The sequence below is a fragment of the Castor canadensis genome, chromosome 6, assembly GCF_047511655.1.
Source record: "Castor canadensis chromosome 6, mCasCan1.hap1v2, whole genome shotgun sequence".
In the NCBI taxonomy this organism is placed as follows: Eukaryota; Metazoa; Chordata; class Mammalia; order Rodentia; family Castoridae; genus Castor; species Castor canadensis.
The window spans coordinates 37,290,449-37,314,871 of NC_133391.1; the positions used below are offsets into that span (position 1 = coordinate 37,290,449).

A 24,423-nucleotide genomic window follows, 5' to 3' on the forward strand; every position below is an offset into this window, starting at 1 on the left:
TCACATGAAAAGAATGTAGACCAATGTACAAACTATAGTGGGTCTCCTTGGGCTATGGGGAAGGAAAAGAAAGGGACAGAGGGACGCTTTTATTATTGTAATACTTCTTTATATCTAAAAAACCATACTGTGACAAAATGTATTTGTATATTATTTCTGCACTTTAAAAGATAATATTTAAAACAAGGTTCTGAAAAGTGCAGATCTCAGATTTCTATTTTTCTCACAACAGGCTTGTCCTGGCCCATTCCAGATTTCCAGTTCTGTAGTCTCCAAACTGCTCTGTACACTGGCAGGATACAAGACAAGGACATGCCAGGGTCACCACACTCTCCAGATCAGGCCTCTCAGTTCTTCTCACAGAGCTCTTGAGATAGAAATTATGTGACGTGCTGCCTTAAGCCAGTGGTTAGATTTTAGGCAGCAGCTCGCGAATAGAAAAAGCTTCTCAGAATCTTTGAGATCAGTCAGGAAGCTGAGTGAGCACCTTGCTTGCTTGACGCTAGTTTAAAGACTTGGCTCAAAGGAGAACGGAGTTTCTAGAAGTGTCTGGGCCCCGAGGAGAGGTGGGAACAGTTCAGAGACACAGAGCAAGGAAGGCAGTTCAATATCCAGAGAGCTATGAGTCTGTGCGCTCTGTGTGAGAGTGAGCAAACCCTTCTTGACTCTCAAATCCAGGTGCAGAGGAATCCTGGCTTCCCACCAGTCTGTGGCTGGTCTGTCTCCAGAAGGAAATGGTGCAAACACTAAGCAGACAGCCCCAGAGGAGCAGAAGAATTCCGATTCTGTTTATAGCTGTTGGTGTTTTGTCTCGTGACGTGAGAAAACTGGCTTATCTTTGCGGAGGGTCAGATTCTTCACCTGGAAAATGAAGAGCCAGTCTTCCTCTTCCCTGGGAGGTCTCAAGAGCAGAGGTCAAGGTAAACGACTGGACCAGGTGGAACCCTGGTTGACACAGGTTTTCACTTTAAGAAGTCACAAGAGACAGTCATTACAAGATCAGGTTGTACCCTGAACTTGGAGAACCCCTCCTCCCTCTTCTTTGTCTGGTAAACTTTTTTAAGATCCAGCTGAGATACCATCATCTCTGAGACTCCGTTCCTCCCCCAGGCTCTTGCAGCACTTGAAATCTTTATTTTACTGTATCACTACTAACTACCTGTTTTCAGGCTTTCCACAAGCCCCTATCAGTGCTTAAGCCTGTGTCTGCTGGTCAGAGCACACAGAATGCCCATGCTGTTGCTGGAGCGCAGGTGGCCTTAAGAGGAGCAAGCAGAGTGCTGCCTCCTACAGAGCCCAGGAGTGGCAGACCTGCCATCACCAATGTCCTGGGCAGGGGCCTGAGCTGTGTGAGTGGATGCCCTGTGTCTCCTTGTGGCCTCTTTTTGGGGTGATTCTCTGGCTTTTCCTTTTCTATTTGCTCACTGCTTGGTTCTTCCCTCTTTATCCTCTTGCTGTGTTATGTTGCGACAGATTTTGGAGAAAAACATAGTCCCTATGAAATTAGCTTTTTCTTCCTTCCTGGGCAGTGTAGACTTGGGCCATGCTCACTCTCTTCCTCGCAGACACCCAACACTGACACATCCTCCATGCCCTCTCAGAGCCTATGGTCCCCTGACTCTCCCTGGGCTCCTGGTTTGTGCCTGACCCCCACGCCCACATTACCTCTTTGTGCCCACATTCCTGCAACCCCGTGACTACAACAGGGGACATTACACATTCCAGGCCTGGCAGCCAATGGCATAAAAAAAGAACAGAATGTACCAGGGCCCAGCCCAGCCCCTGGCTTCACCTGGGCCCCTCCCTGACTTGGACTAAGCTTGGGTGGGGGTGTGTGTGAGGAGTCCAGAAGGAAGAGGATGGAGAGGAGGAAGCAGAGGATGGTGCCAGCAGGTGCTCCCACTTTCACAGAGACCCCTTCTTTCTTCCCACAGGACCTGGGGGTGAGGCTGCCTTAGGGGTATCCTTGGAGAGATCCCACTAGAGGAGACCTTAGCTCCTGGAAGCTCACTTGGGGTTCCCTGCCATTGCTCTCCTACTTGGAGGGTCACTCCCATTGGGGGCTCTCTCCTCTTCACCCCCTTCCTCTGCCTCTGCTTCCCAAGAGCCCCTCCTCCATTCTTCTCTCTCTTGGCCCTTCATCCTGTCTTCCTCTATCTGTTTCCCTTCTTCTGTCTTCCCTGTTTTCCTGGTTTCCCCACCCTAGTCTCACTCATCCTTCCTGTTTTGCCTTCTTGGCTTTGTGTGCAGGATTTCCTACTTGTTCAACATCTCCAACCTTCACCTATCCTCTGTCCCTAGTTTCCTTGCCTGTCAGCTCCCCATCAGTCCCTTGCCTAGGCTCTTCCCTAGGACCCCTTCTGTCCTCACAGTTCCCCATTGCCTGGGTTCACCTGTCCCCAGAAGAGCTCCCAACCCAGACTCCTCCTCTGCCCCTCCCCCTGCCCTGCTCACCTTTAATTGAGATGCTAATGAAGCTTCTGTCGCTTCCATCCTTGGCCGACGGGCGGGCTCCCAGGCCAGGCGCTGCACCTGTCAGGTGAGAGGGTGGAGAGGCTCGGCTGCCAGATTCAACTGGAAAGGAACCAGTCCCAGCCCAGCCACACCTGGGAGCAGAGAGCAGGAGGCAAGTCAGGCCTCCTGGAGCCCTGCAGTTCCTGGGACAGAAAAGGAGACAGGAGGCCAGGATCAGAGAACTGAGGAGAGGGCCCAGGCTGAGAGAGGAAAAGGAAGAGGAGGAAGAGGAAGAGAGGCAGGATCAGAGAGCCTGGCACAGGGAGAAGAGACAGGCAAGGAACAGAGTCCAGAGAGGGACCCAAACAGAAGTAGGAGGCAGACACGCTGAGGGGGTGAGAGTAGAAGCCAAGCTACGGAGTCCTGGAGGAACAGGGCCAGAGGGAGAGGCTGAAAGCAGGGCAGAGGGCCCACTGTGAAGACAGAGAGGGAGGTGCTAGCGTGGAACCCAAGGTGGCTTTATCTAGGAAGCAGAGAGGCCACTCCAGGGAAGCCCAGGCCCGGCTCTTTGGCCCCAACTCCAGGTCAGCTGGATCCTGGAAAGGTGGAGGAGGGCAGGCGGGTGGGAGGAGTGGGGAAAAGTGGACCCAGAGTGGGATGTGGGCAGGGCCAGGGCCAGTTTCATTCTGTATTCACGCTGGTGATGCGGGAGGGCACCCAGAGCCTTGAAGTCAGCCTGGGCCCTGACTCTCACCTCCCCAACCCACCTAAGGGCTCAATGAAGGGAGACAAGCTCAAGGAGCAAGACCCTGGTCCTCCCCAGCCCATCCAAGGTCTCGTGAAGGGGGACAAGCGTGAGGAGCAGGGGCTGGACCCCGAACCTGCAGTCCCCCCACAGCCCACGGAGGAGGAGGAGGCCCTGATCGAGTTCCACCGCTCCTACCGAGAACTCTTCCAGTTCTTCTGCAACAACACCACCATCCATGGCGCCATCCGCCTGGTGTGCTCCAAGCACAACCGCATGAAGACGGCCTTCTGGGCCGTGCTCTGGCTCTGCACCTTTGGCATGATGTACTGGCAGTTTGCCCTGCTGTTTGAAGAATATTTCAGCTACCCCGTCAGCCTCAACATCAACCTCAACTCCGACAAGCTTGTCTTCCCTGCCGTCACCATCTGCACCCTCAACCCCTACAGGTCAGTCTGTCCTCCACGACTTGCCCAGCACCTGGAAGGGTGGTCAGAGGGTATTGAGATAGATGCTTACCAGGCCTGAGACCCGGAAGAAGAGTTACTCAGGTAGACCTCCCTCTGGGCAAGGTAGGGAGCCCCTAGCCTGGTGGACTGCTGTCTCTGCCCAGTGAAGCCATCTCTTTTCCATGTTTACCCAGAGTAGGAGTGTTGGGTCAGCAGTGCTTTCCCTCCTCACTCCTCTCCTCCTTCCAGTGGGCAAGCTCCTAACTTACAAAAGGGCAGAGTTGAGCTCAGCCCCATCCCTCCCTGAAGCAAGACACAGCAAACAGCAAGGTCTCAACCTGCAGAGAAAGACTGGGGGTATAGCTCAGTGGTATAGCATGTGCAAGAACCCGGGTTCCATATCCAGCACCAAATCAGATAAACCAAGAGTCTCATGGAGCGGTGAGGCCAGATGACATGAGGCAAGGCCATGCAGGTGCTGTGCAGGTGGGTGAGGTTGGTTTTGATGTAGAAAAAAGTTTGTTGTGGAGAAAGCAGCCTATGGTTTCTCTCTCTCTCTCTCTCTCTCTCTCTCTCTCTCTGTGTGTGTGTGTGTGTGTGTGTGTGTGTGTGTGTATAAATTTAGGGCTGCAAAGCAATACAGAATGAGAGTTGGCCAGGTCAGAGAGCAGCCCCTTATGAGTTGTTTCCAAAGACTCAGGCTAAAGTGTACAGGTGATTGATTCCTGTTGGGCTGCCCTGTTCACCTGCCCAGGTGCCTGACCTCTAAGAGCTTGGGTGTGTCCTGAAGTTTTGGGTTTCATCAGTGCTCTTGGCCAGTTTGGGTCTGGAAACCGGATGGGGTGGGAACCATGGAGAAAAGGGGAGGGCAGGGCTAGGTGTTTATGTGCCTTCTCTGTGTATTCACTTGCTCATGCCACTCCTGGGACCACCTGTATCAGGCCAAACACAGTTCTAGGCATTGAACAGAAAGGATTAATTAATAATTCAACAACTTTTATTGAAGGCCAAGTACTTGGCCAGGTACTGGGGACAGAAAGCTAAAATAAGGTGGAAGAAGCATTTCTATAAACAAAGAGCTATAGCTCACTTCCATAAGTATAATAAAAATTGTGTGAGTTGGTCTCCTTCAGGAGTGGAAGGTCTTTTATGAGAGTTTGTCTGCAAGTGAGTGCATGCGAGCACACCCATCTGGTATGCTTGCCATGATGGATGGCTGGGATGGGTCATACTTTGGGGGTGGAGGCCCCCTCATATAGCCTGTCATGTCCAAAGGTGTGTCACAGACTAATCAGGGCTGGGCAGTTCTGTCCTGGAGAGAAAAAAACTGCCTCCATATAATGTTTAAGGTAGGGGCTATTTCCAAAGACAGCTGTGTGAACACTAGACACTGCCGAGTGCTCTAAGCCATCTGATGTCATTCTCAAAATCCTGAGGCAGGGACTAGCCCTATTTTACACATGAGGAAACTGAGGCCAAGAGAGGCAAGTCACAAGGTCACAGAGGTAGTGATGGAACTGTGACTCATCCTGTTTTCCTGATTCCAAAACTCTGCCTCTTTTTTTTTTTTTTTTTTGGCGGTACTGGGGTTTGAACTCAGGACCTCAAGCTTGCTAGGCAGGAAGGTAGGAGCTCTTACCACTTGCTACTCCACCAGCCACCAGTCCCTTTTTTTGTGATTTTTTTTTTTTTTCTTTTTTTTAGGTAGGGTATTGGGAACTATTTGCCCAGGCTGGCTTCGAACTGCAATCCTCCTGATCTCTGCCTCCTGAGTAGCTAGGATTGTAGGTGTGAGCCACTGGTGCCCGGCTCTTCTTTTTTTTTTTCTTTTAATTTTATTTATATATTTATTTTTGGTGGTACTGTGGTTTAAACTCTGCCTCTTCTTAACAGTCAAGATGGAGGACTTGGAATAAGGGAACTCTCCAGGCGGATGTTGTCTACTGTCCTTTCCGGGCCCTCTTTGACCCTTCCCTTCCCTCAGCCTCCTTCTCTCCTCACTCCCTCACTCCTTATTCCCTTAGGCCACAGTGGAGGGTGGGGGACATAGTAGAAGGAGGGAAAGGCAGGGGGAGGGATCCTGGGCAGAGTAGTAGGTACTCAATAAATATTTGTGGTTGCAAAGATGTGGAGGAGATAGGGAGAGGCCTGCATATTTTCTCAGGTTCTGCTGGGTGCAGGGCCTGGAAAGGCCAAGATAAAACCCCAGGGAATGGAAACCATAGTGCCTACAGGCCCCCAGGTCAGGAAGCAAGTGTCCAGTAGAAATTATCCCTCCTGGAAGGACTATTGTGGGAGAGAGGCGAGAACACTCAGGAAGAGAGGAAGTCAGGGAGCGCTCCCGGGCACAAGGAGACCGAACACCTGTCATATGCTTCACCCAGTGCTGAGTACTTCATAGACTCAGTCTCATTCAGTCCTGACAAATCCAGGGCGTGAGTCTTTTTTTATATGTATATTTTCCTTTTCTTTTTTGGTGGGGTGGGCTTTGAACTCAGGCACTTGCAAATTGGGCATTCCACCATTTAAACCACACCTCCAGTCCATTTTGTTCTGGTTATTTTTAGAGCTAGGGGTCTCAAGAACTAGTTGCCGGGCTGGCCTTGAACCTGACAGTTGGAATTTCAAGAGTGAACCACTGCCACCGCCAACGCTCAGCTCTTTTTTTTTTTTTTTTGGTGGGACTGTAGTTTGAACTCAGGGCTTCAGGCTTGCAAAGTAGGCATTCACAAAACAGGTGCTGTACCACTTGAGCCACACCTCCAGTCCTCCAGTCCATTTTGCGCTGGTTATTTTGGAGATGGGGTCTCACAAATTATTTCCCCGGACTGGTTTGGATTATATTTTCTTTTTTAAAAAAACTCTTTGACTTTTGACTGTACTGAGGGCTGAGCTCAGGGCCTTGTGCTTGCTAAACAAGTGGTCAACCACTTGAGTCTTTTAGATAGAATCTCAAGGTTTTGCCTGGGTGGGCCTTGGACCTCAATCCTCCTACATCTGCCTCCCAAATTATTGTGCTTACAGACGTTTGCTACCACACCTGACTCTATTTCCATTTTCAAGATGCGGAAAACTGAGGTTTAGCAAAGTGAAATAATTTGAGCAAGGTCATATAGCTAATAATAATTTTAAAAATACCCATCCAGCACAATAATAAAAAAAAGGAAATAAATAAAGGCTATGTAATATTCCAAAAAATAATTTAAAAAATAGTTAGCATATATTTATGTGACAGGCATTTTCCCATGTAGATCTAGATCTGCAGTAAATAGTATTAAATTATTTAATTTGCACAACAGACTTTGGAAGTAGATATCATTATTATCCCCAGTTTTTTGGACGAGGAAACTGAGGCCCAGAGAGTTACTAACTTGCCCACGTTAAGTGGAGAAACTGGATTCAAAAATCGTCCCCAGGGCTGGAGGTGTGGCTCAGGTGTTAGAATGACTGTTTTGCAAGCGTGAAGCCCTGAGTTCAAACTCCAGTCCTATCAAGGGGGAGAGAGAGAGAGAGAGAGAGAGGGAGAGAGAGAGAGAGAGAGAGGGGGAGAGAGAGAGAGAGAGAGAGAGAGAGAGAGAGAGAGAGAGAGAGAGAGAGAGAGAGAGAGAGAGGAAACAGAAAGGAAGGAAGAAAAAGGAGAAAGGAAGGAAAGAAAGAGAAAGGGAGGGAAGAAGGAAGGAAAGAGAGAGGGAGGGAGGAAGAAAGGAAGGAAAGAGAGGGAGGGAGGGAGAGAGAAAAAAGAGAGAGAAAGGAAGGAAAGAAGGAAGGAAGGAAGGAAGAAAGAGAAAGAAAGAAGGAAAAAGAAAGAGGCAGGTGTGGATGGCTCACGCCTGTGTAGTTACTCAGGAGGCAGAGATCAGGAAGATCAGGTTTGAAGCCAGCCAGGGCAAATAGTTCACAAGACCCTATCTCAAAAAAACCCATCACAAAAAAATGGCTGGTGGAGTGGCTCAAGTGGTAGAGCGCTTGCCTAGCAAGCATGAGGCCCTGAGTTCAAACCCCAGTACCACCAAACAACAACCCAACAACAACAAAAACCACCCACAACTAAGAGCCAGTGCATTTCCGGTGAGCAGCCAAATCAGTGTGTTTGATTTCCATGCTCTTTCTCCCATTACACTTTAGGTAGGGTGCAGGCAGAGGCTTTCCAGGGTTGGGGCAGCTCATAGGAGCCCAGCAGGAAGAGGAGGGCTGCTAGAAACAGAGAGAAAACAGAGAAAACAGAGAAAGGAAGAGTGCAGGGGTCAGTCCAGGGCTTATAGCTCCTGTGAAGGTAAGAGGCAGGGGTGGGTGGACAAGCAAATGCAGTCTGGTGGGTGCTGACCTGTGAATCACAGCTGTTGGGCAGAGGGAGGAAAGTGAGTGACTTGGAGGGGGTGAGGATGTTGAAATATAGAGAAACTGGAGTGGGGCAGTCACTTCTGGGGTGTCCACCTGCCAAGGGAAACAGCCAGCAAAAGGAGAGTAAGAAGATGGACCTTCTTGGAAGTGCAGGTCCAGAAGATTCAGCTTTGAGGCCAGTCTGGGCAAAAAGTTCACAAGACCCCATCTTAGCCAATATAAAGCTGAGTGTGGTGGTGTGTGCCTATCATCTCAGCTACTAGGGAAGTGTAAATATGAAGATCACAGTCCAGATTGGCCGGGGCATAAAAGTCAGACCATCTGAGAGACAGCCTAAGCAGATGGGCTGGAAATGTGGCTCAAGTGGTAGATTTCCCGCCTAGCAAGTGCAAGCCCTGAGTTCAAATACCAGTACGAACCCCCCAAAAATAAAAGTGGTCTGAGTAAAGGAGTCAGGAGGTAAACGGATGAGGAAAGGATTGGTCACTGGTCCTGTCCTGTGCTTTCTGGTCTGTGGAGGGATTTTTCACCCAAAGCAAGGGTTAGTTATACCCACAAGCTTGGAAAATGGAGCCCAGAAACATGTTTTTCATTCAGACCCAGGAAGGATTTAGGCTGGCCCTAAGGAAGAACTTGAGGTTCTTGACCAACCAAGATCATGGAATCTTTTCTGAAGATGGCAGAGCAGGGGGCCTGGCAGCACAAATGGGTAAAAGAACGGATCATTCCCAAAGGGCCATGAGGATCGAGGTTCAAAGCCAGCCTGGGCAAATAATTCGCCAGACCCTGTCTCGTGAGTATCTGGAGGAGTAACTCAAGTGGTACAGCGCCTGTCTAGCAAGCATTTAAACACAGTACTACCAAAAAGGGCAAGTTATCTGCACAGACAGATGAGAAAACTGAGGCTTCAAGAACCTAAAAGTCACTCAGCTGTTGAATAAAGGGATCAGAATTGGAATAGGGTCTTTAGTTCCACTTTTGTTAAGACCACAAGGTGACCTGGTAGATAATGGCAGACAGTGCTCTTGGGTCTCCTCAGCTTTTCCTTTTCTAATAACAATAATAATAACATAATAGAAATTATAATAAAAACAATAACAGCAATTGTATAGTACCTACTCTGCCAGCTACTTTGCTTAGTCCTTTTCAGACACTAACTCATTTAATACTAATCACAACAGTGGGAAACAGGTACTGGATCTCTCACTTTACAGACGCTGAAACAGAGGCACAGAGAAGGTAAGTAATTTGTCCAAGGCTAACCAGCAAGTAAGTGGTGCGGTTAAGAGCTCAGACTGGAAAGCTGATTAGCACTTAGTTCCTTTAATCAATGAAAGGTTTCTAGACCTTTCCTCACCTTGGCTGTTCATCCTCTGAACAGTCACTGGTTTGTGAGTATTTTTGGCTCTTAAAATGTCATTGCTAAGACTGAACTCCATGTGGAACCTAAGATCTTGGAACTCACTCAAGAGGGGTAATTTCTGTTCTCAGGGGGCTCCCAGGTGAAACACCAACCTGTGAACACATGCCGGTGCAGGCTGAGCTCATAGGGCCCGTGGGGTGGGAGCAAGGGCTTTATTAGCAATGTGTTCAGAGGTGCTTGGGGGACAAAACTGAAGGTGCTGAAGATTGGAGAAGAATGGGCTGGGCAGGTGACTCAAGAAAGGAAAGACAAGGCTGTCCCTGGAAGAAGCAGAATGGGGTGAGGTCCCTGGTACACAATGGCAAGGCAGGAAGCTGTTGTGTTTCCCATGCCCAGCTCTGCCTGATACTATGGAATGCTAGTTGAGAATGTTCTAGGGGTTCCTGTGTGGGTGGGATGAGGACCTAGACATGTCCTAAGGCTGCCAGGGCAAGCATGGGCTCTTCTACAGAAGGGAGGAGGAGTCACAGATGGGAAGAGAGCAGGGTGTCAGCCCCCAAATCTCCCAGGGTCCCTGTACCTTTATAGAGAAGAAGGGCTGGAGGGGAGATGGGCAGCTGCAGGGGAAGGAGATGCTGCTGGGTGGGAGGCAAAAGTAGTGGAAAAAGCAGGGGCTGTGGAGTCCAATGGGCCTAGATTCAAATCCTGGCTCAGTACTTCCTAACTCAGTGAAATCTTGGCTCAATACTTCCTAGTTCAGTGACTCTAGGGAATTGATTAGTAGATGGGCCTCAGTTTCCTCAGATATGAAATGGAGGTAGTAATGCCTACCTGATGGAATTGTGAAAGGGTTCTCTCACCCTCCAGTGCAGGGATGCCTGCCAGAGCAGGTGGGAGTGAGGGCACTGACCCTGGCCTAGGCAGAAGCTCAAGGTAAGAGGAGCTGGGTTGTCTTGCTGAAGGTCCATTGAAGGCATTCTTTTCTTTCTTTCTCTTTTCTTTTTTGGCAGTACTGTGGTTTGAATTCTGGGCTTCGCTTTTGCTAGGCAGGTGCTCTACCGCTCATGACTCAGGCCCCGAAGGCATTCTTGAGCCTGCTTTCCAGCCCCTGGTCTCAGGACAAGATCTGAGTCTTTAGTTTTTCACTCAGTTGTGGATTCTTTTAGTTCTAGTGTTAACTCAAAGCCTCTGCCTCCTGTTAGAGAAACTTCTAGCGTCAAGGAGTTAGGAAGGGAGAGATCTGTTTGTTGAGAAGGTGATATGGGAGTCCTTCCTTCCTTAAGCCAACAAAAGAGAGAAGTGACCTTGGGGAGTGAGAGTGTCTGTATGGAGCCTGACCTCTTCTGGAGGCCTTGTCACAGTGTGTGGGGGAACCCAGGGCTGGGACACAGCTGTGCTTGGGTCTGGGCTCATCAGCCTCTGCTCTGGAAGACGCAGGAGGGGGCTGGATGGGATGAGTAGCACTGAGGGGGAGCCTGACCCAGGGACAGCATGGGGCTCAGTGAGGAAGAGTAGAGTTGGTAATGAGTGAGGGGGGTATAGGAGGCAGCAGAGGGGTGCAGGGGGGAGGAAAGGGAAGCCCAACTGGAGAAGTGGTGGCTTGTGTCATGGAAGTAACTCCATTCTTCCTATATGATCTTGAAAAAGGCTGTTGACTTCCCCAGGCTTCAGGTTTCTGTCTATCTTTTTCTTCTTTTTCCTTTTTTTTCTTTTGCAGTACTGGGCTTGAACTCAGGGCCTTCACCTTGAGCCACTCCATCAGCCCTTTTATCATGATGGGCATTTTTGAGATAGGGTCTTGAGAACTATTTCCCTGGCCTGGCTTTAAACCATGATCCTCCTGATCTCTGCCTCCTGAGTAGCTAGGATTATAGGTGTGAGCCACTGGTGCCCGGCCTTTGTCTATATTCTTGGTAGGCAGTGGTCTCTTCACTTTGTGTCCCTGTTTCCTCTTCTCACTCTCCCAGAGTACAGATGAGGAACTGAGGGCAAGATTCAGAAAGATTGGGTTTCTTACCCAATACTCCATAGCTAGAAAGTGTGAAGCTGGCCAAGTGCTGGTGGCTCACGCCTAGAATCTTAGCTACTCAGGAGGCAGAGATCAGAAGAATCAAGATTTGAAGTCAGCCTTGGCAAATAGTTTGAGACACCCTATCTTGAAAATATCCAACACAAAACAGGGGCTGGTGGAGTAGCTCAAGTGGTAAGAGTGCCTGCCTAGCAAGCCCTGAGTTCAAACCCCAGTATGCCAAAAAAAAAAGAAGAGTGTGCTGCAGGGCCACTACAACCCAAGTCCCACTGGCTCTGGCTCTGGTGGTCTTTCTGGGATGGAATGGAGGACTACCTGTCCCACTTCCTGGCTATGCTACCTTGCACAACTCACCATGCCTCAGGCTTTTCATCTGGAAAAGGGAATGACAGCTAACAGGGGTAACACTATACTGAGGTACCCTGGAGATTAAAGTAAATAATGCACATTCTAATCCCATGGTATCTGGCTCCCAATAAGTGTTTAATAAATGCTACCTATTGTTGCTATTCTTTAAGTTACCAATATCAAATAAGTCTCTCAGGTGGCCAAATACATACCTTGACCTAAGCTTCATCTTCTCCTGGGAGGTGATGAGGGTCCAGGGTAAGGTGCAGTTGGCTAGACTTTTAGGGTGGAGATGGAGACAGAGCTGAATGGAGGACGTGGAACCCTTGCTAGCATTTGTGAGGCTCTGAGTTCGATCCCCAGCATCACACACAAAACAAAACAAAGACCATATTTGTATCCCACCCCAGAGTCACTATCCCGAGTCTCTGAAAAGCAGGGAACTGCCCTGGTACTTGACTTTTGTGAGTGTGTGTGTGTGTGTGTGTGTGTGGCACTGGAGTTTGAACTCAGGGTCTCATGCTTGCCGGTAGGCACTCTACCACTTGAGCCACTTCACCAGCCCTTTTTTTGTGATGGGGTTTTTTGAGATAGGGTCTCGTGAACTATTTGCCCAGGGTTGGCTTGGAACCAAGATTCTCCTGATCTCTGCTTCCTATGTAGCTAGGATTGCAGGAGTGCACCACCAGACTTCTTAAGTGAGGTATAATTTACACATATAATAATATGAACTGCTTTAAGTGTTCACTAACTTGACAGTCAAGATACTGAACTTTTCTAGGCAATTCCTTGTCCACCATCATTTTCTGAATTCCATCACCACCAATTAGTTTGGTCTGCTCTTAGACTTCATATAAATAGAATCATACAAGATGTATTTTCTTGTCTGTGTGTCTGGTTTATCTTCCTTAATGTTTCTGAGTGTCATCCATGTGTTTTTCCATGCATTAGTTCCTTTTTATTGCTGATGAACATTTGGGTTGTTTCAAGTTTTTTGATTCTTACAAAGAAAAATGCTATGAACATTCATGTACAAGTCTTTATGTTTTCATTACTCTTGGGTAATACCTGAGAGTGGAATTAGTAAAATACCCAAAAGTGACATTTCTAGATTATTAAGGTTTTTTTTTTTTGGTGGGATCAGGATTTGAACTCAGGGCTTCACACCTGCAAAGCAAGTACTCTACTGTTTGGGTCACACCTCCAGTCCATTTTGCTCTGGTTATTTTGGAGATGGAATCTCATGAGTTATTTGCCCAGGCTGGCCTTGAATCTTGATCTCTGCCTCCTGAGTAGCTAGGTTTACAGGTGTAAACCTCCAGGGCCCAATGAGATATTTTTCTTATAAGAAGAAAAACTGTGCCTACACCATGGTCATAACGATATCTTCCATTTTCCAAAGTTTTTATGGTTCTTAATTTTATATTTAGTTCTCACCCATCTTGAATTATTTTTGTGTATAGAGTAAGGTGGAGGTTAAGGTTTTTTTCCTACCTAGTAGTTCCATTACAGTTGGTTAAAATAATTTATTTATTTATTTTTTGTGTACTGGGGTTTGAACTTAGGGCCTCACACTTGCTTGGCAGAGAGGCGCTCTACCACTTGAGCTACTCCACCAGCCCTTTTTTTGTGTTGGGTATTTGTCTATGTTTTGAACCTTGATCCTCCTGATCTCTGCCTCCTAAATAGCTAGGCATGAACCACTGACACACCACAAAAGAATTTTTTTCTGTTTTCCACACGGAATTCAATCAGTGCTTTGGCCAAAAATCAGTTGACCATAGTGAATTTCTTTCTGGACTTCTGTTCCATTTATTATCTGTTCTTACTCAGAACCACACTGTTTTGGTTACTGTGGCTTTATACTAAATATTAAGGTCAGTTAGTATAAACGCTTCAGCTTTGCTTTTTTTCCTAAAATTGTTTTAGCCATTTTAAGTTCTTTGCATTTCCATAAAAGTCTTAGAATCAGTCTGTGGATTTCTTAAAAATGTCTACAGAAGTTTTGGTCGGCATTGAGTTGTGAATCCAAAGATCAATTGAAGAGACAACTCTCTCATCCAGAAACATCAGTATCAGTGTGCTTATTTTGTCTTTGATTTCTTCAGCAGGGATTTCAATGTGCTTTTTAGTGTAGAGATCTACATCTTTTGTAGATTTATTTCTTGTTATTGGATACCGTGTTACTTAACATGGTGTTATTTTGTGATTTCATTTTCCGTTGTTTTGTTGCTAGTATGTAGAAGTACCATTAATTTTTGTACATTGGTTTTGTATCCTGAAACCTTGCTTATTAGGACTAAACGTTTGTTTTTTGTTAGATTGTTATCCTAAGGCCCAGCTGTGTGGACTTTCATCCTGCAGATGGTAATAGGGCCAGTACTGAGAAGGAATGTGAGGATTTATACTGAGCAGTGTTTAATTTATAGTGTTTGGGCCCTACCCGAAATCGGGAGGGGATAAGGTGAGTGCAGCATCCGGTGTTTTTACTCTAAAAGTGCAGCTGAGAACCCTTGGTTTAGAAGGTGCCCGGTGCAGACACGGGCCCATATGCCACCCTCCCCTGAGGCCATCAGGGCAGGAAGACCAGCGCACCGCGGGCCTGGGAGTGACTGGGTTAAGGATGACCCCTTGGGAACAGGCGAGTGGGAGAAGGCCGCCCCACAAACAGGAGCCTCTCTTTCAACAGCAGGAGGCAAAAAATGCCGTCCTGGCAAAGCCCCGATGTGTCCCCTACTGCCCTAGCGGACACCCCTGTCTACACCTCCTCCTCGGTGGGATGGCCCTAGTCACCACAGCGATCCCCGCAGGCTTCCCGGGGATGACCCGACCTCGCCGGTTACAGATGAGGTCACTGAGGCTCGGAGAGGCCGCCCCTAGTGCAACCCTTTCCCGACTCCAGGTACGCTGAAATTAAGGGGGACCTGGAAGAGCTGGACCGCATCACGGAGCAGACGCTCTTTGACCTGTACAAATATAATTCCTCCAACACCCTCCTGACCCGAGTCCGCGGCCGTCGCGACCTCCGGGAGCCTCTGCCGTATCCCCTGCAGCGCCTGCCAGTTCCGGACCCGCCCCACAAAGCCCATGAAACGCGCAGCTCAGCCTCCAGCATGCGGGACAACAATCCCCAAGTGGACAGGAAGGACTGGAGGATCGGCTTCCAACTGGTAAGGCCCGCCCCCGAGGGCCTGGCCCCGCCCCCAGGCCCGCCCCCGCCCCCGAGGGCCTGGCCCCGCCCAGAGGGCGGTGCCCACCAAGTCGCCCCGCCCACCCGCCTTGCCCGGGGCCCCGCCCTCTTTCAGATTTGCCTTCGCAGCTTAGTTGCGACCTCATCAGCTGCTGGCAAATGAAATAAAAATAAAAAGAAATTAAAGGCTTAAGTAAAGTAACCACACTGGTGTGTGGAGTCTCCTCGCTGGACCTATGTGGAAGTCAAATTACTTGAATAATAATAATAATAATGTACAGTTCTGAATTCCAGTTCCCACTGGTGGGACTCATTTGGGACCCTCCACTGTGGAGGAGAACTGAAGCTCTACCAGCTTAAGATCGAGGATAAGGAGACAGTAAAACGGGATACTTAAAAGTGTTTTAAAAATACAAATCAAAGAGAGACTGAGGAAATGGGAGAGGGTCAGGGAAGGAAGAAGGGAGGCCCCTTCCGGTGAGAGTGGGCCATTCCTCCAGAAGACTGGAATTCTAGATCCATATCTGTTGCGGGGAGAAACCTCTTGGTCCCTCAGTCTTCCTGTCAGTGAAATGGGAGAAGTCTTGCTCTTCTTCCTGCAGGGCTGTACAAATAAACTGCAATCATTTGTGTCTCCTCACTGGTCCTCCATTCCCTCAATCCCACACTCTCCTGGGGACTTCTGCGTCTCTCCCCATCTGTTGTACCCCACTCCTGGCTCCTCACTCCTGGCAACTCTCAGGATTCCAAATCACTCCTTGCTTGACTTTGGTGTTGCCCTGCTGGGCTCGCTAACGTCCGATCTCTGTGTCCAGTGCAACCAGAACAAATCCGACTGCTTCTATCAGACATACTCGTCTGGGGTGGATGCAGTGCGGGAATGGTACCGATTCCATTACATCAACATTCTGTCCAGACTGTCGGGTACTTCGCTATCCCTGGAGGAGGAAGCCCTGGGCAACTTCATCTTCACGTGCCGCTTCAACCAAGCCCCCTGCAACCAGGCGTGAGTAGGTCCTGCAGGTGGTTCTGCCTTGAGGGTCTCCAGGTCCTCCTGTGTCCCTGCAGTAGCAGGGCCCAGGAAATGCTTGCAGATTAAGTATGGAAATGGAGCAAGGGGGAAGAATGGTCTCAGGCCTACATTTCTGGCTCATGGAGTGCCCCCGTAGATTGCTGTTCACTATGCTGCGGTATCTGAGAGCTCAGACCTCATCTGGATGTCCTGGGAAGAGCCGGGCTTGAGGTGTGGCTTTTGAAATCGAGGGCAAGGCATGGTTGTCTGTCTTTCTAAGGCCTCTTTCTCACTAGCATCAAAGCGCTCATGCATCTGGGAGGTACAGCAAGCAGGCCTTTTTCCCCTGGATTTATTACACGCAGTTTTAACCAAGCATGGACAGAAAAATTATGTTAAAAAAAAATTCTAAGAAAGCCCGGCGCCTGTGACTCAGGCCTGTAATCCTAGCCACTCAGGAGGCAGAGATTAGGAGGACCATGGTTCAAAGCTAGCCCTCTGGAAATAGTTCGCAATTCTCGAAAAATACCCAACACAAAATAGGGCTGGCAAAGTGGTTCAAGTGGTAGAGTGCCTGCCTAGCAAGCATGAGACCCTGAGTTCAAACCCTAATACCGACCAAAAAACAAAAAAGATTCCAAAGACATTTCAAAAGTTTAAAATTCCGTGTGCATTACAGCAGCTCAGCTGATGGGAGAAGCTCCCAGTCAGTCCTGCATTCTTACCTGTCATGTTTAAAGCATTCTGTGATCTGCAGAGTGTTTCCCTGCCCTGCATTTTGTGAAAATCCGACCCCCGCAAAAGCAAATGATGCCCAAAAGCAAGGAAGAAGTAAAAGTGCTAAATTCACGTGATCAAATGAGAATTTGAGATGTGTTGGCATGTCTTTAGCAGAAGTTGAACAGCATTATGGGAAAAATGAATCAAGCACCCGCTGCCCAGACTGAACTGTGTGCATCCTGAGCATTCAGGGGTTTTCCCCAACAGCGGTCTCCTTGGAACCATAGATCTGCGGATATCAAGTGTCTACTCTGGCAGTGTGGTGAAGTAGCGTGGCTGGAAAGTCTCAAACCGAGTTCCCGCTGGCTCTGTCCCTTCCCTGCCTGGTGACTCTGGCCATTCCACATCATTATGCAGAGTCTTTTTCTCTGTTAAAATGGAAACAAAACAAAACAAAAATGCAGATTCATTCAATATTTTAAATTTTATTTATTTATTTATTTTGGTGGTACTGGCATTAGAACTCAGGGCTTCATGCTTGCAAAGCATGCACTCTACCACTTGAGCCACACCTCCAGTCCTCAATAAGTATTTTTGACTATCTGGGCTATGTGCTAGACTCTGTTGTAAGCATTTGAAATAAATCACAGGGAGATATATATATATATATATATATATATATATATGAAATCTTTGCCCTTCTCGTGCTTTTACTCAAGTGATGAATATGATATCGATCATACCCGTCTCAAGAGTTACACCAAAAGCATGAAATAAAAATGTGAGGGAACTTTATACACTTCAGGGAACGATGGGTCTTGTGCCCAGGGACATGGGCTAGTTCTAGCTAGTTCTTTCACTCACTTCCAATGCCCCTCAGAAATTCTTTTTCTTAGGACTCCTGTCATAATGTCCTTTTAAAGAGATCAGAGCTGTGCAAGCTCTCTGAGGGCTGGGAGAAGCTGGGAGTGAGGGACTCCTGCAGCTCCAGTCTTCCTCTTATTCTTGCTTTCTGCGCCATGATTTTCCAGGGGCCACCTCCCTGCCTCTGTCTGGCTGAGGAGTGGTACCAAGGCAGCATCTCCACTCTGCCAGGGGCCCTTCCCTCCTGCGTCATCACTGGAGAATGGCAGCATGGCCAGGTGTGACTTGCTTCCGCCCCTCCCTCTCACCCTTCGTGCACACTCTGCTCAGCACGCAGCTTTGTTCCTCATTGTGTTTATTTGAGGACAGAAGCCAGAATCTGGGAAGTGAGGCAGTTGAGCCTGAGTCAGCCTGCACCTGCCACCAGTCCTCTCTGTCACCTTTCATCTGTAATTTTCATTCCGATCCTTTCCCTTTTCCTACTCTGTGCTCCTGCCTCCCATCCCAGAAAGTCCATAGTTCATCTTTGCTTTGGCACTTAGGCCTTTTCTTCAGCTCAGACCCTCATCCTCTCTCACCTGGATTGTTTTTACCACCTCCTAATTTGTCTTTCTGCCTCTTAATCTTCCCTTCATTCTGTGACCACAGTGGGGGTCGGAGTTCATTTTCTGTTACTATAACAGAATACCACAGACTTTTCTTTTATAAAGAAAAGAAATTTGTTTCTTACAGGCTGGGAAGTCCAAGAGCATGGCACTGGCATCTGATGAGGGCCTCCATAACATAACATGGCAAAAAGCAGAAGGTCAAGTGAGCATATGAAAGAGAAAGCAGGAAGGGCTGGGCTGGTTTTATAACCTCCTGTCTCATGATAACTAACCCACTCCCCAATTCAGCAGTTATCACTAGGATTCTGCTCTCATTACCCATTCTTCTCTTCTTTGCTCCTCAAACACATTGGGGATTCAGTTTCCAACACATGATAGGGGAGACACTGCAACCACAGCTGGAAGCTCTATACTTCACTATACTTCATTTTTCCGGTTCGTCCTGTTTAAAGAGTCTTTCATGGCCTTCAAAATCAAGTTGAAAGTCAGTATGGCCTTCTCACCCCTCCCCTTTCTCATATACAAAGCCCTTCCCCCCCATTATCTTTTCCTCCCTCTCTCCCTCCCTTCCTCCCTCCTTCCCTCCCTTCCTCCCTCCTTCCCTCCCTCCCTCCCTCTTTCCCTCCCTCCCTCCCTCCTTCCCTTCCTTCCTTTCTTCCTGGGGACTGGAGTTTGAACTCACACTTGCAAAGCAGGTAATCTACCACTTGAGCCAACCCTCTAGTCCATTTTGCTCTGGCTATTTTGGAGATGGGGTCTTGCTAACTATTTGCCTGGTCTGGCCTCAATCCTCAATCCTCGTGATCTCAGCCTTCCATGTAGCTAGGATTACAGGTGTGAGCCAATGGCTCCTGGCATAATTTTTATTTTTATCTTTTGGTTCTGAGAATCAAACCCAGAGCCTCATGCCTCCTAGGCAAGCAAACCCTTTACCTCTGTGCTACATCCTTTGCCATAACCTTTTCTTTAGTAACACCTTTATCGAGAATAAGTTCACATGCCATAAAATTCTTCCTTTTTAATATGTAAAATTTAGTGGACTTTAGTGTATTCAGAATTGTACAATCAGTGCCACTATCTAAATTTATAACATTTTCTTCAGCCCGGACAGAAACCCAGTACCCATTAGCAGCTCCTCCCCATCTCCTCCCCTTCTTCAGGGCTTGGGACCCAGTAATCTGCTTTCCATCTCTATGGATTGCCTATTGTGGGCATTTCATATGAAGGGAATCAAACAGGCTGGGAGAGTGGTTCACTGATAGAGTGCTTCCCTAGCATGCATGAGGCCCCAGGTTCCATCCCCAGCACTGCAATAAATAAGTAAATGAAATAAATGAATAAGTAAAATGAATCATACAGTGTGGGGCCTTTTGTGACCTGTGGCTTCTTCCACTTAGCATAATCTTTTCCAGGTTTATTCATGTTGTAGCATGAATCAGAATTTCATTTGTTTTAATGACCAAATAATACTATAAAGTATGGTATATAATATCATATGCCACATTTTAATTCATCTGTTCTTCAGTTGATAGTTCCCACTTTTTTGGTTTTATCAATAAAGCTGCTATGAACATTCTCAAGCAGGTTTTTGTATGGATATAGGTTTTCATTTCTCTTGGTATACACCTGGGAGTGGAATGCTGGGTCATATGGCTCTGTGTTTAACATTTTGAGGACCCACTGGACTTTGCAAATAGCTGGGCTAGTTTACATTCCCAGAAGCAAAGTATGAGTGTTCCAAATTCCTTACATTTTCTGCTTCTTATTGTCTATCTTTTTTACTTTAGTCATCTTAATGAATTCCTAGGATCTTCAAACTAATAGAAGTACTGAGTACTGTTCTAAGTAATTTGGTCCTCCACAGCCTTGTGAAGTAGATATTTTTATTATCTTTATTTTACAGATGAGGAAACTGAAGTACAGAGAGATTAAGCAACTTGTTTGGTCCCCACTTCTTTTTTTGGCGATAGGGGTTTGAACTCAGGGCCTCACTCTTGCTAGGCAGGTGCTCTACAACTTGGGCCACTCCACCAGCCCTTTTTTTGTTGGGTATTTTTTGAGATAGGGTCTTGCTAACTATTTGCCTGGGCTGATTTCAAACCTCAATCCTTATTTCTGCCTCCTGAGTAGCTAGGATTACAGGTGTGAGCCACCAGCGCCCAACTTCTCATTCTTGTTAGAGGTAGGATTTGCATACAAGGAATTTAGTTCCTTCCGAATGTGTTCGCAAACATTATATGACTTCTCATAGCGACACTATTAATGTGCATAATGTGTATTTGTCTTTGTAAAATTTATACTTAATTTCCATGAACAATGTTATATATCTCATTTTACCGCCTTTTTTTTTTTTTAATTAAGCTGTGTGTTTATGATCCACCCCTGTTGCTCCACCTAAACTCTGATGCTGTCTACTACATACCATCCATGGTGTGCCTCCACCACACTGTACTGGTTCCCTCTCTCAGTGAGCCAGACTCAGCACTGGCACTTCTGTAGCTTCTTCAGTCCTGCTCTGCATCTAACCCATCTCTAGAAATGCTGGGTTCCTAGAACATCCTAAAATGTGTCCCAGTATTTCACACCTGTGTGCCTTTGGTTTTTTTAAGGCCATTGGACTATCCCAGATCAGCTGGTTCCAATCTCATTTTGCGGATGAGGAAGAATGAGCTTAGAAAAAATGACTTGCTCAAGGCCATACAATAACTCCTCCCCCCAATTTCTTTTTTTTTTTTTGGGGGGGGGGTGGGACTGGATTTTGAACTTGATTTCATACCTATAAAGCAGGTGATTTTGTAAAATTTACCATTTTACACTACCACCTGAGCCACACCTCTAGTCCATTTTGGTCTGATTATTTGAAGATGAGGGTCTCATGAACTATTTGCCTGGGCTGGCCTTGAACCGTGATCCTCCCAAGCCCAGTCTCCCAAGTAGCTAGGATTACAGCATGAGCCATCTGCACCCAGCTAAAACCACACTCTTTATCTCTGGTTAGCCTCAGCCTTCTTACTTCTCTTCATTCCTCCTCTGCTTCTCACAGGCCAAAGCCCCATCTTCCTCTTCTCTTGCTTCCATCGACAGCTCCAAGATGTCAGGGTAGTGGAACATGGGTTCCCTGAGTGGGCTCTTGAAACCCATGACTTGCTGTCAAATCGTATTCCCACTGCTTCAGTGTTGCCTGAGATTTCTTTCTTTCCATTCCCAGACCTCTCACAGATCAGAGTCGTACCTTCAGGCTGATGCTGAAGCCTCTGGCAAACACTTGGCCTCATTCCTGCCTGCGCTCTGGACTCTTACCTCAGCTGCATGCTCACCATGAGTCTCACTCTCTCCTTTGACCCTGCTCACCTCCATCTCTCCATTTCCTTCATGCATCTGCTCAACAATTGTATATCGCCTACCTCCTGTCTCCTTTGTGTCTGAAACCCTGCAAGTAGCCTCAAGACAACACAGAGATGAATGAGATGTGGTTCCTGTTCTCAAAGAGTTCACAGTCCAAATGGGGAACTAAGAGTTAGACATGTGAGAAGTTGGGGACACTGCAAGAGACTGCATAAGGCACCATAGCAACACAGACAGGTCACAAGGCAGCATGGAAGTCAAGACTAGTGAGGTCAGGTGGCCCAGCCCAAGCTAGCAGGTAGATGACATGGGTCTAAATCCTTGTTCTGTCATCCCTACTTGAGTGGCCTTGTCTCTGAGCCTGAGTTTCTTCTTGGAGAATGTGAGGATGAGGCTCCTCCAGGCTGGTGGTTGTAGAGAGAATGGGAGCCTTGGGGAACTTCCTAGCATATGTTGACATATAGTAGGTAATCAGGGAACAAATGGCTCCAAAAAGCCTAATTTCTTAAGGGAATGATTTCCCTCTGCCTCTCTCCCCTGCACGTTCCTCTCTGACCCTTCTTTTTCTCTGTCCTGCTAAGGAATTACTCTCACTTCCACCACCCCATGTATGGGAATTGCTACACTTTCAACAACAAGAACAACTCCTACCTCTGGATGTCGTCCATGCCAGGGGTCAACAATGGTGAGCAGCCCCCATTCCCTGATCCCTTATCTCTACCCCAGTCCTTCTAACGCCCCCATCTCCCCAGCCTACCCACATTTACTCACCTTGGGGCTACATCCTAGAGGTGCTGTGCCCCTTCTGGACCTCATCATAATGTTCCCCTCTCTGTCCTGGAAGATATCTGCTTTCTCTCCGACCCAGGAGTCCCATTCCAGGCACAAGAGGAATCCTGTCCCAGTCCTTTCTGTCTGCCCCCAGGTTTCAGCTCTGGGGTTGTCAAATCCACTTGCAGCTCTTTCTGACCCTGCTTCTCTTTTAGATTAATGAGAGGCAAGGAGGATGGGTTTTTATCTCTTGACTCTTCTCTGGGACCCTCCCCCCAACTCTGCCCCTGCTGCATCCCAGGTCTGTCCCTGACACTGCGCACAGAGCAGATTGACTACATTCCCCTGCTGTCCACGGTGACCGGGGCCAGGGTAATGGTGCATGGGCAGGATGAGCCTGCCTTTATGGATGATGGTGGCTTCAATTTGCGGCCTGGTGTGGAGACCTCCATCAGCATGAGGAAGGCAAGGATGCTGATGGGGAAGAGAGCTCCAGATCAGAGCGGGTGTGGCAGAGGACATGGGAGGTAGACCTGACAGTCAGGAGACTGTGGAGGGAGATCATGTGTGGCAGCCTTGAGCACGAAGAGGAGCAGGAATTGGGTGAGGGGGAATTGCAAAGTAGGGCTCTGGGAAGCAGACCTTGGGTAAGAAGTGCCAAGAAGGGGTTCAGGGCATGTTAAGGATCCCAGGCAATGCCTGGGGCTCTTGACCTTGAAAGTGGCATGGAGATAGGCCTTGGGGGCAGCTGGAGCATGTTTTGAGATGGGGAAGGAGATAGTAGGGACTAGCAGGAGGTGAGATACAACCTGGGACTAAGTGAAGACAGAGAAGCCAGGGCCACTGACTCTGACCTTGACCTCTGACCTCTGGATATGCGTGGATTCCTAGGAAGCCTTGGACAGACTTGGGGGCAATTATGGTGACTGCACCGAGAATGGCAGTGATGTTCCTGTCAAGAATCTTCACCCTTCCAAGTACACGCAGCAGGTGAGCCCCCCTTTTCCCGTGGCAGCCACCTCCCATGCCTGCACAAGTTGCTCAGTCAGAGTTGGAGGTAGTTCGAGAGACAGGGAGGATTTGGGGATCAGGGGTGGTTGTGGAAAGAGGAGGCGAAGAGCCGAGAAGTGCTGGGCATCCTTCCCCTTCTGGGCTGTTGTGGGGGGGTGGGCCTGGCCTGAAGCCCCTTTTCTCTCTCTGCCTCTCCTCCAGGTGTGCATTCACTCCTGCTTCCAGGAGAAGATGATAGAGAAGTGCGGCTGTGCCTGCATCCTCTACCCAAAGCCCAAGGATGTGGAGTTCTGTGACTACAGGAAGCACAGCTCTTGGGGTGAGCCAGGGAGCCCCTGTGCTGCCCCACCACCCACCTAGACGTCCCTAGGCACTCTCCACCTTGTGCCCTCTGTCGTGGGATGATGGCTCCCAATGGTCCTAAGTCTCCCCACAATCTCTTGCTTTCTAGCTCTCTCTCTCTGTTTTGGGTTTTGTGTATTTGTCAAGGAATTGCCCCATTTTTTTTTAAACATGCAGCGGAGGGAAGACAGAGAACATGCCTCCTCTCCTGTGCGGCTTCTGTGTGTGCTCTGCCCTGAGGAACCTACAGCTTCCCGCTCATTCTTTAGGGTGCTGGGCGGGGATGGCTGCTGGGGGCCTGGGTGGGGCACCCCACATCATGCTGAGGCCCAGGAAGAAACTATTAGAAGTCCTCTGTGTCTATCTCATTTCTTCACATTTCCTATCTGATGTGTTTTAGACTATACATACTGTATCCCTTCAGCAGTCCAGCTATGCCATTTATAAATCAAACACACATTGGACTTGCTTATTTTGGAATTGTTTTTACTTGGAAAGGGGCACAATCAAACAAGTTGGAGAGCCCTTGCACCTCCTCCTCATCCTGACATAGACGTAGGTATATCCTTTTCCCGCTGAGCTATGGCTGGGACTCTGAGAGAAAGACAACCCCAGCAGGAAACACCAAGGGTCACACTGCTGCTGCACAGGCTCTGTCTACACAGCCAGGAGACACTGGGCCAGGGTCATTGCTGGAGAGGACAAGGCAGCAGGCATTGTGGACACAGAGGCCCTCACCAGAGCTGATTGTCTTTCTGAATTTAGCCTCTGTCCCTGTGTCCCTCTGTTTTTCTGTCCTCTTTCTTGCCTGGGCCTGCTCCACCCAGTTCT

At 48.2% G+C, this 24,423-nt stretch overlaps 1 protein-coding gene and 1 long non-coding RNA gene across 11 annotated transcripts in view; one reads left to right on the forward strand and one right to left on the reverse strand.

Moving 5' to 3' along the window:
• The window catches only part of Scnn1a (sodium channel epithelial 1 subunit alpha), a 33,410-nt gene that overhangs the window by 4,529 nt on the left and 4,458 nt on the right, over positions 1-24,423 (forward strand). Inside the window, exons 1-9 of one of the 10 annotated variants that reach the window (XM_074076223.1) lie at positions 1,804-1,893; positions 2,519-2,539; positions 3,227-3,648; positions 14,632-14,899; positions 15,735-15,925; positions 22,050-22,153; positions 22,541-22,704; positions 23,131-23,229; positions 23,452-23,569. In XM_074076223.1, the coding sequence (XP_073932324.1) occupies positions 3,233-3,648; positions 14,632-14,899; positions 15,735-15,925; positions 22,050-22,153; positions 22,541-22,704; positions 23,131-23,229; positions 23,452-23,569 (1,360 nt within the window). In that variant the 5' untranslated portion in view covers positions 1,804-1,893; positions 2,519-2,539; positions 3,227-3,232. Of the gene's footprint in view, positions 1-590; positions 921-1,197; positions 1,350-1,775; positions 1,944-2,510; positions 3,039-3,226; positions 3,649-14,631; positions 14,900-15,734; positions 15,926-17,451; positions 17,794-22,049; positions 22,154-22,540; positions 22,705-23,130; positions 23,230-23,451; positions 23,570-24,423 lie in introns of those variants that run through there. The other 9 variants (XM_074076219.1, XM_074076224.1, XM_074076226.1 and 6 more) reach the window with 9 other exon arrangements.
• On the reverse strand, positions 88-2,585 carry LOC141424071 (uncharacterized). The gene is made up of 2 exons (XR_012448896.1): positions 2,455-2,585; positions 88-965 (listed from the first exon to the last, which is right to left on the reverse strand). It is a non-coding gene; the product is annotated as an uncharacterized lncRNA (long non-coding RNA).